Consider the following 15,327-nt stretch of genomic DNA (forward strand, 5'->3'; position numbering starts at 1 on the left):
CTGGCAACAACACTTGACTCCGTACTTCAGGCCGCTGCCACAGATCAAGCATTGCCAGAATTTCAGGTAAAAAATCATTTTCATTGTATGAGGTTTTTCTTATGTAAACTTGGAAGGTGAAGTGATGTTGTAATGTCTCCTGATTTTGTTGTTGTTGTTATTCCCTGCTTTACAGCTTCGATGCTCTGGAGCCTGGTGTTGTCGCCAAGGAGCGTCCGGACTGTCGGGACAAGGTTTTCAGCTGCTGCGCAACGCTGACATCCTACCTCCCATAGATGGTCTGCCTGTCCAAGCACCACCTGGACTGGACAAAGCTAGACAAACTATCTCTTAGACAAGATCAGGGAGTTTTGCGACGAAGAGGCTATCACATGCCCTGCACCAAAGTCAAGGGCAGGACAGAAACAGGCACTCCGAATATAGATTCCCTTGTTCATGCATGGTTTGGACGGACCAGTCATCCCAACTATCTGCAGTGCCTCTATTCACGACTCTCTACTAACACACACGCCATACGTTGCTGCTACTAATTTTTTTTTATCCTGTTGCTCAGCCACTTTACCCCTGATTGTATGTATATAACGACCTCATCTATCACTGATATCGTTATTGATATTGTTCTTGTACATAGTGTCAATATAAATAAAATATACAGTATCTATTTCTGATATTGCAACTATGCAAGTAACCAATTGGCTGTACAGTTTACACCTTCTGCACCATCCACTTAGCAAGGTTTAGCAAAATATTGATTTATAAAATTAATATTGATATGTGTGGTCATGACATGATTTTGTGACATACCACAACTATATCATGTGACCGTATCAAGTGTCCATCACATACATATATGGCGCATGCATCTGTTTATGTACTGTACATTTGCACCTCACTCAGGTTTCAACTCAGGTTGCATGGCCTTAACCTATGTATGGAATACTGTGTGATAAGTGCATGTGTAACAGTATAAAAAAGTATGCTAATGTACTGGTGTGAAGGCATTTGGGCAGTGGTGTAAAGTACTTCAGTAAAAATACTTTAAAGAACTAAATAAGTATTTTTTTTAAAGTATCTGTACATTACTTTACTATTTATATTTTTGGCAACTTTTACTTGACCACAGTCATACATTACTCCATACATTTTCCTTGACACCCAAAAGTACTCTTACATTTTGACAGGAAAATTGTTCAATTCACACACTTATCAAGAGAACATCCCTGGTCATCCCTACTGCCTCTGATCTGGCAGAGTCACTAAACACAAATGCTTCGTTTGTGAAAAATATGTCTGAGCGTTGGAGTGTGCCCCTGGCTATCCGTCAATAAAATCTGGTTTGCTTAATATTAAGGAATTTGAAACGGTTTATATTTTTACTTTTGATACTTAAGTACATTGTGCCCCTAGCTATAAGTCAATAAAAAAAATGTAAAAAATAATAATAATTGTGCCATCTGGTTTAATATAAGGAATTTGAAATGATTTATACTTTTACTCAAGTATGACAATTTTGTACTTTTTCCACCGCTGGATGTGGCTGGGGGTAATAGCATTTCTTCACAGGACCCATCAATTTAGACAAGTGTGTCTAATATTTATAACATATTTTTATCTGGACACTTTCTGTTTACCTGGAATTGTTCCTTATTGTAGGCTACCACCACTTCTAGTCATAATCTTTACTACACTACTCACTGTTTAGCACATGACCTCACATGTGAATCCTTAAAGAGATGGGTGGAGCTAGCTTAAGAGGGTGTGAGCAATGCTGAATGGGTGTAGACTAAAGAGAGCTCTCCAGCAGGTACCAAAACTTTCAAAGGCCCTTTTCTCAAAAGTGAGTTTACAAGTTTATCAACGTTCAAAACAAAATTACTTTCCCATTGTTACTCAAAAATGCAGTGTATGATATACCATTTTGTAGCTCTGAGTCTCTACTTTTATCCAACGTTTAAAAAAAAAAACAATTTCAAAAGTTGCTATAGAAGACCGATTTGAGCTGGTCAGTCACATATGTTGAGCACTTGTTGGCTGCTTTTCCTTCACTCTGTGGTCCGACTCATTCCAAACCATCTCATTTGGGTTTAGGTCGGGGGATTGTGGAGGGCAGGTCATCTGATGCAGCACTCCATCACGCTCCTTCTTTGTAAAAATAGCCCTTACACAGCCTGGAGGTGTGTTGGGTCATTGTCCTGTTGAAAAACAAATGATAGTCCCACTAAGCCCAAACCAGATGGGATGGCGTATCGCTGCAGAATGCTGTGTTAGCCATGCTGATTAAGTGTACCTTCAATTCTAAATAAATCACAGACAGTGTCACCAACAAAGCACCATCATACCTCCTCCTCCATGCTTCACGGTGGGAACCACACATGCGGAGATCATCCTTTCACCCACACCGCGTCTCACAAAGACACGGCGGTTAGAACCAAAAATCTCACATTTGGACTCCAGACCAAAGGACAGATTTCCACCGGTCTAATGTCCATTGCTCGTGTTTCTTAGCCCAAGCAAGTCTCTTCTTATTATTGGTGTTCTTTAGTAGTGGTTTCTTTGCAGCAATTCGACCAATTTAGGCTTGATTCACGCAGTCTCCTCTGAACAGCTGATGTTGAGATGTGTCTGTTACTTGAACTCTGTGAAGCATTTATTGGGCTGCAATGTCTGAAGCTGGTAACTCTAATGAGCTTATCCTCTGCACCAGAGGTAACTCTGGGTCTTCCTTTCCTGTGGCGGTCCTCATGAGAGCCAGTTTCATCATAGCGCTTGATGGTTTTTGCGACTGCACTTGAAGAAACTTTCTAAGTTCTTGAAATGTTCCGTATTGACTGACCTTCATGTCTTAAAGTAATGATGGACGGTTGTTTATCTTTGCTTATTTGAGCTGTTCTTGCCATAATATGGACTTAGCCAATTTGGTAAAATACCATCTTCTGTATAACCTCCCCCCACCCCACCCACCCACCTTGTCACAACACAACTGATTGGCTCAAACACATTAAGGAAAGAAATTCCACAAATGAACTTTTAAGAAGGCACACCTGTTAAACGAAATGCATTCCAGGTGACTGCCTCATGAAGTTGGTTGAGAGAATGCTAAGAGTGTGCAAAGCTGTCATCAAGGCAAAGGGTGGCTATTTGAAGAATCGCAAATATAAAATATATTTTGATTTGTTTAACACTTTTTTGGTTACTACATGATTTCATATGTGTTATTTCATAGTTTTGATGTTTTCACTATTATTCTACAATGTATATAATAGTAAAAAAAAAAAGATCCTTAGTTAGAATATGCAGAATCTTTCACCAGCTCAAAGTTTCAACTATTATCAAAATGTTCCACTACACTGCAACATACTGTATCAATCAACAATCTATTCTCTCCAAAACAGGCATCCAAGAGAAGAGAAAAAAAGAGAGTAAAAAGAGTAAAAGAGAGAAAATCCCTGTTTATACCTGGTGCTAACGTGTCCTTTGTCCTGATCTTGTCCACATTCTGATTGTGCCCATATTAGCCGTTGGACCTACACATGGTATTGAATGTGTCTCTTACCCATCCATCCACTGTGTCCATTATGACCAGATTTTCCTGTATGCAAATGATTTGACAGCTTTTCTTTTCCAAAGAACATTTTTTGATTTAGTTTAAGACAAATGTTTATGCAATAAGTCAATGGTGCCTAAATGTAACCTTATTGTAAATGTATTTTCTGAAGGTCAAAGGTTTTTTGATTACTTAATTCATTTCAATTGAAATTAAGACTGAAATACAATCAAATCCACACTGTGGATGTAACTTGTTAAAATATTTGTTGTATTATTTTTATTTTTTTTATTTTTTCAAATAAAAATACATATGTATTATTCATTTATGCATTTAATTTAATATAATGATCCCAATTATTAAAAATAAGCATAGGTGATGGGAAGATTGAAAGGAGGAAAGGTAGATAGACAGTCTGACTAAAGACAAACAGACTACAAAGCACACCAACATGTAGAGAGACATGTAGAGAGAGACATGTAGAGACAAAGTAACTGACAACATTACACACTTGACACGGAAACAACGGAAACAGACTCAAATGACTCAAATCAGCTTCACACGGATGCCATGGTATCCCGTTACTATTAAATGTTACACGTTTCAGGTTACAGAGGGAACTCTGATTGACAATGGTCCTTGACAAACAGACATTAAACATACACAACAAAATCAACTAATAGAATCTAGAGAAATTAAGATGAACAGAAATCTCAAAGAGAGACACACAAAACAATACACATACACAAAACACATATTAATACACACACATATAGGCCATGTCTAAATATCCATTCTTGCATTCTAAATATTAGGCTATTTGGGTATCCGAAAATAGGACATTTTATAGTATGTGAAATTTCAAAAATGTAGTATGCCCTGAATGCCAGGATGTACCACTCACATCAACTTTTCATCTAGCTACTAGATTTTAGTAGCGTTCAATGCACACTACTGTGGAAGAGAATCAGCTTTTCAGACCACTTTCGACAACAGTTGATCATTCGATAAGGGGACGCGCTGTACCGAAATGAACGCGTGGTGGGGAACAAGCGAGGTTGCACATTAGAAGACCTCTTCTCAGTATGGATGAGCCTAATATGTTGATAGCTGTTGCTTACTGCATTCGTTTTTGACAGCATGTCTAAACAGTACTGTATGTAGTACGATTAGTATACAGTGTGCAGTTTTAGTAAGTAGTTAGGCAAGAGAGATTTTGAACATGGCCATAGACACAGAAACATACACAGAGAGTGAGGGAGAGGGTAAAGAGAAAGAAAGAAAAAATAAGAAAAATAAGAAAAAAAGAACAGATGAGAGGACAGTATTGAGGGGGAAAGGGAATGACTGCGAGTGAGCAATCAAAGAGGTAATTGACCCTTTGACCTTTTTTGAACCCTGCATATTGCATTTCGGGCGAAGGAGGTCAAACGGACACTTATCTTGTAGGGAGACTTAAAATACTACAGAAATAACTTAAGGACTGCACATACAGAGATCTAAGAACGAGACTGTGGGAAAAGCACACAACACCAGTTTGAGAGCACAATAGGGAATCCCACTTTAAAACAAAAAAAGGGAACACATCGTTAAGCCATTATTACTTTCAGCTGGGGCAATTATGGCCATCAAACCTCCGGTGATTTTACAGTGTTCCCTTTGGGTTTCTTCACCTTATTCCTATCCACTTGGCATTCAATTAGATTTTTGGTCAATATGAGATTGAATGGCAATGCTGCTCGGAGGTATTCTATTTTTAGTTCAGCTTCACACGGATGCAACGTTATTCCGTTACTATCAAATGTTACACGTTTCAGGTTACAGAGGGAAGTCAAGTTTCTGTGATCCTCGAGTCCCCCTACTGATACCAATATTTTCAGCAATGCTGAGAGCTGAAGGTTGGCATGTAGAATTGGCACAAATATCGTTAAATGTTCTGGGAGTTAAAGGTTTATAGCTTTCCCCCCACCAAACGCTTGTACCGTGATAACGAGAGGAGGATTCATTCAGTAAACACCGAATGTCATCCTATGAAACCTCTAGTGCTTCTGGCTTCCTGCTTAAAATGGCCTCCGTTTTGGTTTTAAAGAGGGATTTGCGGAATTGAGTTGAGGTTTTATGCACAAAAAAGAACCGTTGAAAACACACAACACCGAAGCAGTCCGGGGCTTCCAAGAGAGGAGTTCAACAGCTCAAGGCTCGCTTACCTTAGATGGCATGTAGCCAGTTGTCGGTCAATCAGTCTGTCATAGTGTCTGTCTGGCAGTGTGAAGTCGGCATCAGTCAGTGAGTCAGTATTTCGGTGTTTCTTTCATTCACCAAGTGCAGTTAACTGTACAAATGCAGCTAACTACACTCTTAGAAAAAAAGGGTTCCAAAAGGGTTCTTCGGCTGTCCCCAAAGGGGAACACTTTTGGATTCCATGTACAACCATCTGTGGAAAGGGTTCTACCTGGAACCAAAAAGGGTTCTTCAAAGGGTTAACCTATGGGGACAGAGTGCACTCAGGTCACTACAGTACAGCCAAGAAGTCCCGTCTGACCTTTTTAACTACACTAGGCACTGAAAGCACACATTTTGAGGTCTAGGGAATAGTGTTTTCGAAACACGACACACTTAAGATACACATTTTCGTCAATCAGCATTGCATGGATGTTAGTTTGTCGCATTTGTCTGTCAATGTGAGGACTGTACAATGTTGAGGAGAGCCATATGATGATATGGCTGAAAATGTTGTTCCCGCCACGGCATGTATCGTAAGGTACTATTCCCGTGACCATGGAGGCTCCGCTGACCCCACTGACCTTTGACCCAAAGATGGCCGCTGTACAACATCGCATTCAAAATCATCCATTATGTAAGCCCTAAATATAGCTAGAATATGTACATATCATATCATGATAGAAATCTGTGAGATGGGAAATTTCGCTCCGGTGCATAGACGATGTGTCTTTTGCTATCTGTCAGGGTGAATGTCAGTGAGGTAGAGAGGGCACCAGTGACAGAAAAAAGAACACAGTAAAAGCCACACACGACAACAACACAAACACAACACTCGGGCGGCATTGAGAGTCGGACAGAGACACAGTGTAACGTGTAAGAATGAAAAAGCCCACATACAAACGCGTGATATGACACAACCTGAAGAGAGAGACAGCAACACAGAGCAGATCAGACAACACGTGACCCGCCGTTCCTGATAGTCCTCAAGTGTTACCGGGCTACTTCAGTGCACCGGCCGCACGCGGCACACACAATCGCACTCTGGCCGCAGTCTCTCAAATACACAGCCTGGTGCACACACACACACACACGCACACGCACACACACACGCGCACACGCGCACACACACACACACACAGTATCTTACACTATACATTATATATGGAAAACACGTAGATCCTCTTATTTCATGATATGGGAAAAGAAAGATCAGGTTATTCTGAATAATGGATTGGATGGTACTCTGAGCAATACAATGCAATTGGGCCTTGATATAAAAATCACAGTTTTACCATTAGCTCAATAGCTTGGTGCTGTTGTTCCCCTACCTATCTATTCCCTTACGGAAAGAACACATGACATTACACACATTCTCACGTGAACACGTTTTCATGTGATCACATGTGATCTGCTGCGAAGTTAATGTGATAACAGGTGACAATATGTATAGAAACATGTGATAACATGAAACTACAGACGTGTAATCATGTGATTTTCTGTAAGGGTTGATTTCATTATTTGAACTTACCTACACTAACACAGAGGGCAATTTATGGGAGATACTTCAACTTTACCTAACATACTGTACAGACACAGCACAGTGAACACAGTGGGTACTAGTTGTGATTTGCAGTCATGCATAGTGTACTGTATGTGAGAGTGTGAGTGTGTTCTGTGTTCAAGTGTGTCTGTGGGTGCTATGTTTCAGTGTCAACTGCCAACATGCAATGTCATGGAGTTGAGAGAACCTAAAATGTTTGGCTGACGGATTAGGTCCAAAAAATAATATGGTACAGCTAACAGGGTATCATTTCGAGGTCCCCGTGGTTTTAAGGTGTTACCTCTTGGCCCTATGGTTTGATCCAGGAAGAGGTGGAGTTTGCATTGAGGTCCTGCTGTAGGAGAGACCCTTCCAGCTTATACCATTCATCAGCCAAAGGGGAGTCTGGGCTGGCTGCCAAGCCTGCGGCCTCTAGTTTAGCGTCAAAAGTGGCGTTGAGAGTTTGGGAGGAGTGTAAAGGAGAAGTGTTTGGTGCAGGTTTGGTGGTGGTGGTTGTAGGTGGTAAAAAAGGTTTGTTGCAGCCGTAAAGAAATGGATCGAGGTATTGCGTTTCAGAATCAGAACAAGAGAATACATGGGGTAAGCGGGTGTAAATAAGGCATGTTTCGAAGAGGAAAGGAAACGAGGAGGGAAAAGAATGGGGATATGGAATCAAAGATGGGGGACAAGGAAAGGGGGTGGGGGGACAGGGCATCAAGTGGGAGTCAGCCAAACAAGGGGGAGGAGGGGAGGCAGGAGAGAGAGAGAGGGAGGGAGGGAGGGAGAGAGAGAGAAAGAAACAGAAGTGACGAGAGGTCAATTAATGCATGGTCAACTGTCTATGTACAAGAGACAGAGAAAGAGAGAGAAGCCATGAGCGTGAGAGAGGATGAGAATTACAAAGGAGAAAATGGAGGATGACAATTTGAGGCAGTGAATGAAAGAGAGAGGGACAGAAAATACAGACAGGAAGAAAGAAAGGTGATACCAAGTGTGATGGAAGTGTCACAGCATGAAGGTGACGAGGTGGAAACATAGAGGCCAGAGCAAAGAAGAGCAGAAGAGTAAAGATGTTGTACGGGGGTGTTGTTGTGTCCTGTCAGAAACTAGTGTTTGGAACCTCTCTGTCACACAAACAGTGCTCTTCCTACAATGCTCTTGGCCGTTGCATGTGTCTGTCTGCGTGTTCTCAGTAACTAACCATAAATCAGTTCCCATATATGCTGTATTTGATCATGTATACATCACATGTGTACGTATTTGTCCCCCGTGCACCTGCCCTATTAGCATCTTCTATATGCAGAGAATTTGTTTATCTGTATCAGTGCTTGTGCCTTATGGCATCTTGTGTGTAGCTCTGTTGACCTATGTGGTGTATGTGATTACGGTTTTGTCCCCTGTGGGAGTGACGTACCTTTCCGCACATTCCCATCTGTGGCGCGGAATTCCCTGGTGTTGAGCAGGAAGCAAGCGCGGTCCTGCTGGTAGCGTTCCCGGGTTACTCCGGTGCCCCCTCGCCCCGCGGGACTCCGCTCGTCCGGGCTCAGCACCTGGTCGATAGTAGGGCAGTCCTCGTTCGCCAGGGCAGCAGTGGCCGCGTCGCCGTTCTGCTTGGAATCTTTCGGGAAAAGAAGGAGACAGGGAAAGGGGGGCCAGAAGCAGAGCAAGGGAGAAGCAGAGAGTGAAGGAGAAGGAATGAAGGAAGAGGAGAGGAGGAGAGAAGTGAGGTATCTGGATAGTAGAGGAGGAAGGTTGTGATGGGAGACTGAGGCCAAACTGGACCGTGTTTCCACATCCACACTAGCATACCACTTAGGATGCATGCCCATTACATTGCTTCATTCTCCGCAATATGTTAGTACGGACATTGGAACATAGTTTGAGGGAAGGAGTTGCAGACTTGATGATTCAACTGGCCCAATCAGAGAGCTTGCGGTTGCAAGCTGAGGGACTTTGATTGGCTGCTATATCGAAGGTTTTGGCATGGCACCTTGGCCCGACGATACAGAAATCATGAATCCCCAGTCTCCCATCACTGGAAAAAGGTATATAAGAAAATAGCCAAAGGAATGAGGGTGGGGGGGTGGGGTTACTGCATGTAAACTGATCACAATTTAATACTGCAGATGAGATACACGAGATGCATAAGCAAAGACAGATTCAGTAAAATAGTGTGTTGTGTATTTATTCATTGTGTTATTATTTTTCAATTATTCATTTTTCTTCTCTCTCCCCATTGTTGGGAAGGGCTCGTAAGTAATAATTTCCCTCATAGCCCGCCACCTGTTGTTTACAGAGCATGCGACGAAAAACATTTGATTTGACTACGATATGTAAATGACAATGACTAACGTGTCAAAGTGCATGCCTATACTGGCTTAGCTAGACAGCATGGTAAACTAAAAACTGGACATGGTTATATAGGAGGTGGGGTCGAGGGTGTGAGCTGATGCATTTTAATAAACATTTTCAAAATGTATAAAAAATAAATAAACTGTAATATCACATTTACATAAGTATTCAGACCCTTTACTCAGTACTTTGTTGAAGCACCTTTGGCAGCAATTATAGCCTTGGGTCTTTTTGGGTATGATGCTACAAGCTTGGCATACTTGTATTTGGGGAGTTTCTCCCATTCTTCTCTGCAGATCCTCTCAAGCTCTGTCAGGTTGGATGGGGAGCATTGCTGTACAGCTATTTTCAGGTCTCTCCATAGATGTTCAATCGGGTTCAAGTCCGAGCTCTGGCAGGGCCACTCAAGGACATTCAGAGACTTGTCCCTGAAGCCACTCCTGCGTTGTCTTGGCTGTGTGCTAAGGGTCATTGTCTTGTTGGAAAGGGAACCTTCGCCCCAGTCTGAGGTCCTGAGCGCTCTGGAGCATGATGCTGCCACCAACGTGCTTCACCGTAGGGAAGGTGGCAGGTTTCCTCCAGACTTGAGACTTGGCGTTCAGGCCAAAGTGTAGAATCTTGGTTTCATCAGACCAAAGAATCTTGTTTCTCATGGTCTGAGAGTCTTTGGGTGCCTTTCGGCAAACTCCAAACAGGCTGTTGTGTGCGTTTTTCTGAGGAGTGGCTTCTGTCTGGCCACTGTACCATTAAGGCCTGATTGGTGGAGTGCTGCAGAGATGGTTGTCCTTCTGTAAGGTTCTCCCATCTCCACAGAGGAACTCTGGAGCTCTGCCAGTGACCATTGGGGTCTTGGTCACCTCCCTGACCAATGCCCTTCTCCCCCGATTGCTCAGTTTGGCCGGGCGGCCAGCTCTAGGAGGAGTCCTGGTGTTTCCAAACTTCTTCCATTTAAGAATGATGGAGGCCACTGTGTTCTTGGGGATCTTCAATGCTGCAGAAAGTTTGTGGTACCCTTCCCCAGATCTGTGCCTCGACACAATCCTACGAAAAATTTCTTCGACCTCATGGCTTGGTTTTTGCTCTGACATGCACTGTCAACCGTGGGACCTTATATAGACAGGTGTGTGCCTTTCCAAATCATGTCCAAACAATTGAATTTAGGTGGACTCCAAGTTGTAGAAACATCTCAAGGATGATCAATGGAAACAAGTTGCACCTGAGCTCAATGGTCAGTCTCATAGCAAAGGGTCATTATACGTATGTAAAAAAGGCATTTCTGTTTTTAATTTGTAATACATTTGCAACAATTTCTAACAACCTGTTTTTGCTTGGTCATTGTGGGGTATTGAGAGTAGATATTTAAGGTATTTAAGGTATTTAATCCATTTTAGAATAAGGTTGTAACTTAACAAAATGTGGAAAAAGTAAAGAGGTCTGAATACTTTCTGAAGGCACTGTATCCTCAGACCACAGGAGGTTGGTGGCACATTAATTGGGAAGGACAGGCTCTTGGAGCAGAATGGGTGATATTAATGTGTTTGTGTGTTTGATGCCATTCCATTCGCTCCAGCCATTATTATGAGCTGCCTTCCCCTCAGCAGCCTCCACTGCCTCAGACACAGCTGTCAAATCTGATCTCAGATGAGTTCCTGCTCAACAACCTACTAACAACCTACAACAAAATTCTTAACAAAAGAGACCGTGAAAGACAGTAAGAGAGTGGTGGGGTACTACAGGCGCTTATGCAATAATATACTATTATTGCTGACTCACGAATGATTTCTCAAGGGCTACAAAACACATGTGATCTATTGTCGTATGTGGATGTTGGGTTTATATTAGGTGATATACAACCAGTGGACATCCCGTCACACCTGTTTTGAGCCCCACATTTTTTTAAAGGAAAATGTTATATATTTTTGGGGGATGGGGGGTGTACAGTAGTTTTGATTGGACTGATCATGTCAACATCATACTTTCACAATCTTAGGATAGCAGTCATCATCATGAATCAAGTCGACAATCTACTGGCAAATCCTTTTTAATCCTTGTCATATGACGAGAAATACTGAAGAGAAATTATAGATAACGTATCGGTGCTCATGGCCATTGGACATTAACATTACACAACAAGTTGGAAATCGCAAATTCAAGGAGTGGTTTGGAAGGAATCAGTGACAGTGGCTGTGTGGTCCCGAATCTGGGATCAAGGGGCTCTTTTCCAAGTTTAAAATGATAAACATTCAACATGGCCATGCTGTCAATGAAGCATGATTTGTGCCGTGCTCAAAACAACTGTTAACTCGGAGGACCCCCACACCACCTTCCTGTTCAAGTTAGCCGAGCACAACAATGTATGAGTCCAAAATGTATTGTATGCAGCTTCATAAATTATGTAATATTCCAGGGAGATATGTATCCTGTGGCTAAGAAAGTAATACTAAGTGTATGTTGTGTAGTAAGATGTTAGTAGCCCATGTGTCTCACCCTAATAATTTGGTCAATTTACGCCTCTTAATTTCACCTACTTTTCTGACTGTTCTACTGTAGCCTATAACCTGTTTTAGAGAAATGTAATCATTGAATATTATAAGAGCTCTCATTGTCTGCTTATATGCCCCCTTAATTTATCCTATGGTTCTGACTTGGTGTACACGGAGAACACTGTAAAAACGGCCAATGTTCTGAATTCTGTCGCTGTACATTTCAAAAGTGCTAAACAAATAGTTATATTGACTAAAGTTGCGTCGATCCTAGCTTGCTCATAGTCTTAACCGAAATTACAGATTGTCTCCTATCCGCTTGTCGTCCCCTTATGCCATAGTCTGTACATCTCAATTGTCATTAGAAACCACATTTGTTTAAGCAAGTCAGCCATATCAGCTATGTTTTTTAAAAGGCAGTAAATGAGGCTGAATGAATTGTTTCACTGCCAGACAAGGCTCCGCTGATAGCCAGGTGTAGCATTGGTAAGATGTTGGGACTGCTGTTGGGAGAGCTTTATGTAGGCCCGAATAGTTTGTGGGCACCGTTTGGCACCGTTATAGTGCCATTAATGTATTGTTTAGTGTTGTGTTGTGTACTGGCTTTACTGGCATGCATTCCACATTTATTTATTGTTGCTCCACCAAGATTTACATGGTAAAGTTGCCACTGTATATAACCATGCCAAAGGAAAAAAGCATTACATACTAGTGTAATCTTAAACATTCAACCAATCGTTAGCACATTGGTCTGTTGCAAACAGATCCAAATGGGTACATTTTTTATGTACTGTGTTTGTTCTACGCGGGCAGATGGAGGCCTCTCGGCAAATGTGGACTCACCAGTTGATTATAAATTACCCATAAGTTCTGATGGGCTAGCCATCTCTCAAGGGCAGATTCAGAATCAGCCACCCCCCACACCCCCTCCCGCCCCCAATCTATCCCTATCAGGGACATAGGCACTCTAAACCCCAACTCACACCCCACACCTCATGGATCTGCAGGACTGTACTATTACTGAGATTACTGAGTGCCTGTAACTAGCTGTCAGATAACATTCGGATTCCTAAATCTTATACAGACCAGAATCCTCCACTTACTGTGCAAATCCCTGTTCCAAATTTGATTGCCTATCTGTTGATGCTAAACTGTGCAGTTTCACAACCTCTTTGCCAAAAATACAATATTTTGACGGAGTAGTTTGTGTTCTACGCCCTTGGGGAGGCTAGTGGTAGAATGCCCAGATGCTCAGCAAAGCTCCATGTTGTGTTGATGAACTCCTGCAGATTTTACAAGTCAAGGTCGAAGCCAGTTTGTTAACTTGCAGTCTGCCTCTTAAAATATGGTACTGAAGAATGAAAACAGAAATGTCTCACCTCGGTTGATTTCTATGATCTCCTCTTGAGCAAGGGGGCAGTCGAAGCCTCCAGACCCGATCACCTCGCCGAGTACATTACCCAGGATCCTATGGGGCGAGGCGGTGGCCATAGCGAGAGCGTCAGGCTTGCAGTAGTTGGGCGAGCCCGGCATGGTGGGCCGGGGGATGTGCTTGCCCTTCTTTTTGGGAAGCTTCTGCTTGGCCATGGCCAGTGAGTAGTACATGCCAAAGTTGTTGACGATGACGGGCACAGGCATGGCGATGGTCAGCACCCCTGCCAGGGCGCACAGCGCACCCACCAGCATCCCCGACCACGTTTCGGGGTACATGTCCCCGTAGCCCAGAGTGGTCATGGTGACCACGGCCCACCAGAAACCAATGGGGATATTCTTGAAGTTTGTGTGTTTGGCAGCCGTAGGGTCATCAGGGTCGGCGCCGATGCGCTCGGCGTAGTAGATCATGGTGGCGAAGATGAGTACTCCGAGAGCGAGGAAGATGATGAGCAGGAGGAACTCGTTGGTGCTGGCACGGAGCGTGTGGCCCAGGACGCGAAGCCCCACAAAGTGGCGGGTCAGCTTGAAGATACGCAGGATGCGAACGAAACGGACCACGCGCAGGAAGCCCAACACGTCCTTGGCGGCTTTGGAGGACAGGCCGCTCAGCCCCACCTCCAGGTAGAAAGGCATGATGGCAATGAAGTCGATGATGTTGAGGGTGCTCCTGAAGAACTCGACCTTGTCCGGGCAGAAGACCACGCGTGCCATCACCTCAATGGTGAACCAGATGACGCACATGCCCTCCACGTACGTAAGCCAGCTGTCGGTCACCACCTCATAGACAATCACCTCGCGCGTCACGTTTCCCTCCGTCACGTTCTCCGTCTTGTTGTAGATGGTGTTGAAGGCCTCGTGCGTCTCCATGCAGAAGGTGGAGATGGAGATGAGGATGAACAGAAGGGAGAGGAATGCGCAGTACTGGAGGAGAGGAACAGAAAGAACCAGAGAGAGGAGGGGGAAGGCAGGAAGACAGAAGGCAAAGAGAAAGAGTTGAAGATAGAGGGACAGTAAGGGAGAAAAGAGAGAGGAAGGAGAGAAGAGTTACAGTCATATACAAACAACATAGCTAGAAAAACAGATGGTGTGTTGCTCAACAGTTAGTCAGCCCCTACAGGACACTGCAGGGCATTACTCAGTCAGATGAGATCATGAGCCCAGATGATTAAACCTGACTAGACACCTAAATGGGATAATTGTTGACCTGGAGGGTGACTGCAGGGTCAAACTGGACCAAGCACTGAGGGATACTCTATCTGACACTTATCAAAAAGGCCGCAACGGTCATCGGCAATGACAGTCCAAGGAGAAGTGGTGGAAAAAAATAGAAAACCGGGAGCCACACGTCATAAACCTAGAGAATGTAGGAAAGGCTGGAATGAGAATACAGAGTACTACTGTCTCATTGGAGCAGCCCCGACACAAAGAAAAGGGCAAGAAAATAAAGACAGATAAGACACAAAAGAAAGTGATGGGGAAAAAGAAAGTCGTAAACGGTAAAAGCTGATGAATTATAAATATGCATGTATCTCAGAGTGCACTGAATAGGTTTCAAAATCTGGATGGGGCATGTGCTCACTCCCTCATACTGAATGTTCAACATAAAGGGTCTGAAACATGTGGCATTGAGCCTGTTTGTGGCCCAGCATGATGAAATGTGGTCCCAACTTGATGCTCCAATAACTAGCCAGTCGGATTATTTGAAAATGTGTAATGTTGTGGAAATTACAATTTGCACCTATGTCAAAGTA

The 15,327-nt window shown here is 43.2% G+C and overlaps 1 protein-coding gene across 4 annotated transcripts in view; it reads right to left on the bottom strand.

The window, feature by feature from the left end:
• LOC110491650 (potassium voltage-gated channel subfamily C member 1) overlaps window positions 1–15,327 on the bottom strand; it is a 77,548-nt gene that overhangs the window by 26,811 nt on the left and 35,410 nt on the right. Inside the window, exons 3-5 of one of the 4 annotated variants that reach the window (XR_005036480.1) lie at window positions 13,522–14,497; window positions 8,722–8,925; window positions 3,457–6,685 (exon numbers count right to left, since the gene is read on the bottom strand). Coding sequence is in view for 3 of the 4 variants with exons in the window: in XM_036946537.1 (XP_036802432.1) it covers window positions 6,501–6,685; window positions 8,722–8,925; window positions 13,522–14,497 (1,365 nt within the window). In the remaining variant the exon portion in view is untranslated. Of the gene's footprint in view, window positions 1–3,289; window positions 6,686–8,721; window positions 8,926–13,521; window positions 14,498–15,327 lie in introns of those variants that run through there. The other 3 variants (XM_021565255.2, XM_036946537.1, XM_036946538.1) reach the window with 3 other exon arrangements.

This window comes from Oncorhynchus mykiss, chromosome 16, assembly GCF_013265735.2.
Source record: "Oncorhynchus mykiss isolate Arlee chromosome 16, USDA_OmykA_1.1, whole genome shotgun sequence".
NCBI lineage: Eukaryota > Metazoa > Chordata > Actinopteri > Salmoniformes > Salmonidae > Oncorhynchus > Oncorhynchus mykiss.